This window comes from Morchella importuna, assembly GCF_003444635.1.
Source record: "Morchella importuna strain M04M26 chromosome Unknown Morimp01GS026, whole genome shotgun sequence".
Taxonomy (NCBI): Eukaryota; Fungi; Ascomycota; class Pezizomycetes; order Pezizales; family Morchellaceae; genus Morchella; species Morchella importuna.
The window spans coordinates 489,549-490,077 of NW_025763423.1; the positions used below are offsets into that span (position 1 = coordinate 489,549).

General features: G+C 50.9%; 1 protein-coding gene across 1 annotated transcript; it reads right to left on the bottom strand.

The window, feature by feature from the left end:
* Positions 1–529, bottom strand: LAJ45_07877 (uncharacterized protein; the record flags this gene model as incomplete). Its single annotated transcript, XM_046117432.1, has 3 exons — positions 1–200; positions 290–296; positions 350–529. The coding sequence occupies 3 exons, from the start codon at positions 527–529 to the stop codon at positions 1–3; spliced, it is 387 nt and encodes a 128-aa protein (XP_045969417.1).

A 529-nucleotide genomic window follows, 5' to 3' on the forward strand; every position in this document is an offset into this window, starting at 1 on the left:
TCAAAGGCAATCGACGCCAGCCCGGGTCCATCCTTGGACCCCGTGCAGGGCTTGGTTATAACAAAACCACAGCGCCAATTCTTGATCCCCGGTGGAGTCAGCATCATCATGACCATCGTGATGAACATCTTGTGCCATCAACCTCGAGGAGGCAGTCGTAGGCTGCGCACGCCGTCTGTGGACCTGTATACAGCTCATCGCTTGATGTTACCGATAGTGTTAGATTATACTTATGAAAGTACTATACTGCATGTCCGCATCTCTGACGATAGACCGGCCTGGATCATACCCCACCCCTAGGCTCGGTTTTGAGTATTTGGAAGATATGCGGATTTTTTTTTCAACTTACTTGACAGAGTTCTCCCTCCGGCAGTATCGATTTAGAATCGGCCGATCTTACTGGCCTGCCTGCTCCACCGCCTAAAATTGAGTGGACCTGTCCCGGTCTGTTGTGCTGATGATAATATTGCTTCCGGGGTGCAGTTTCATGTTGCGAGGGCAAGGTGGATACTTGGGGTGGTCTGGTCAT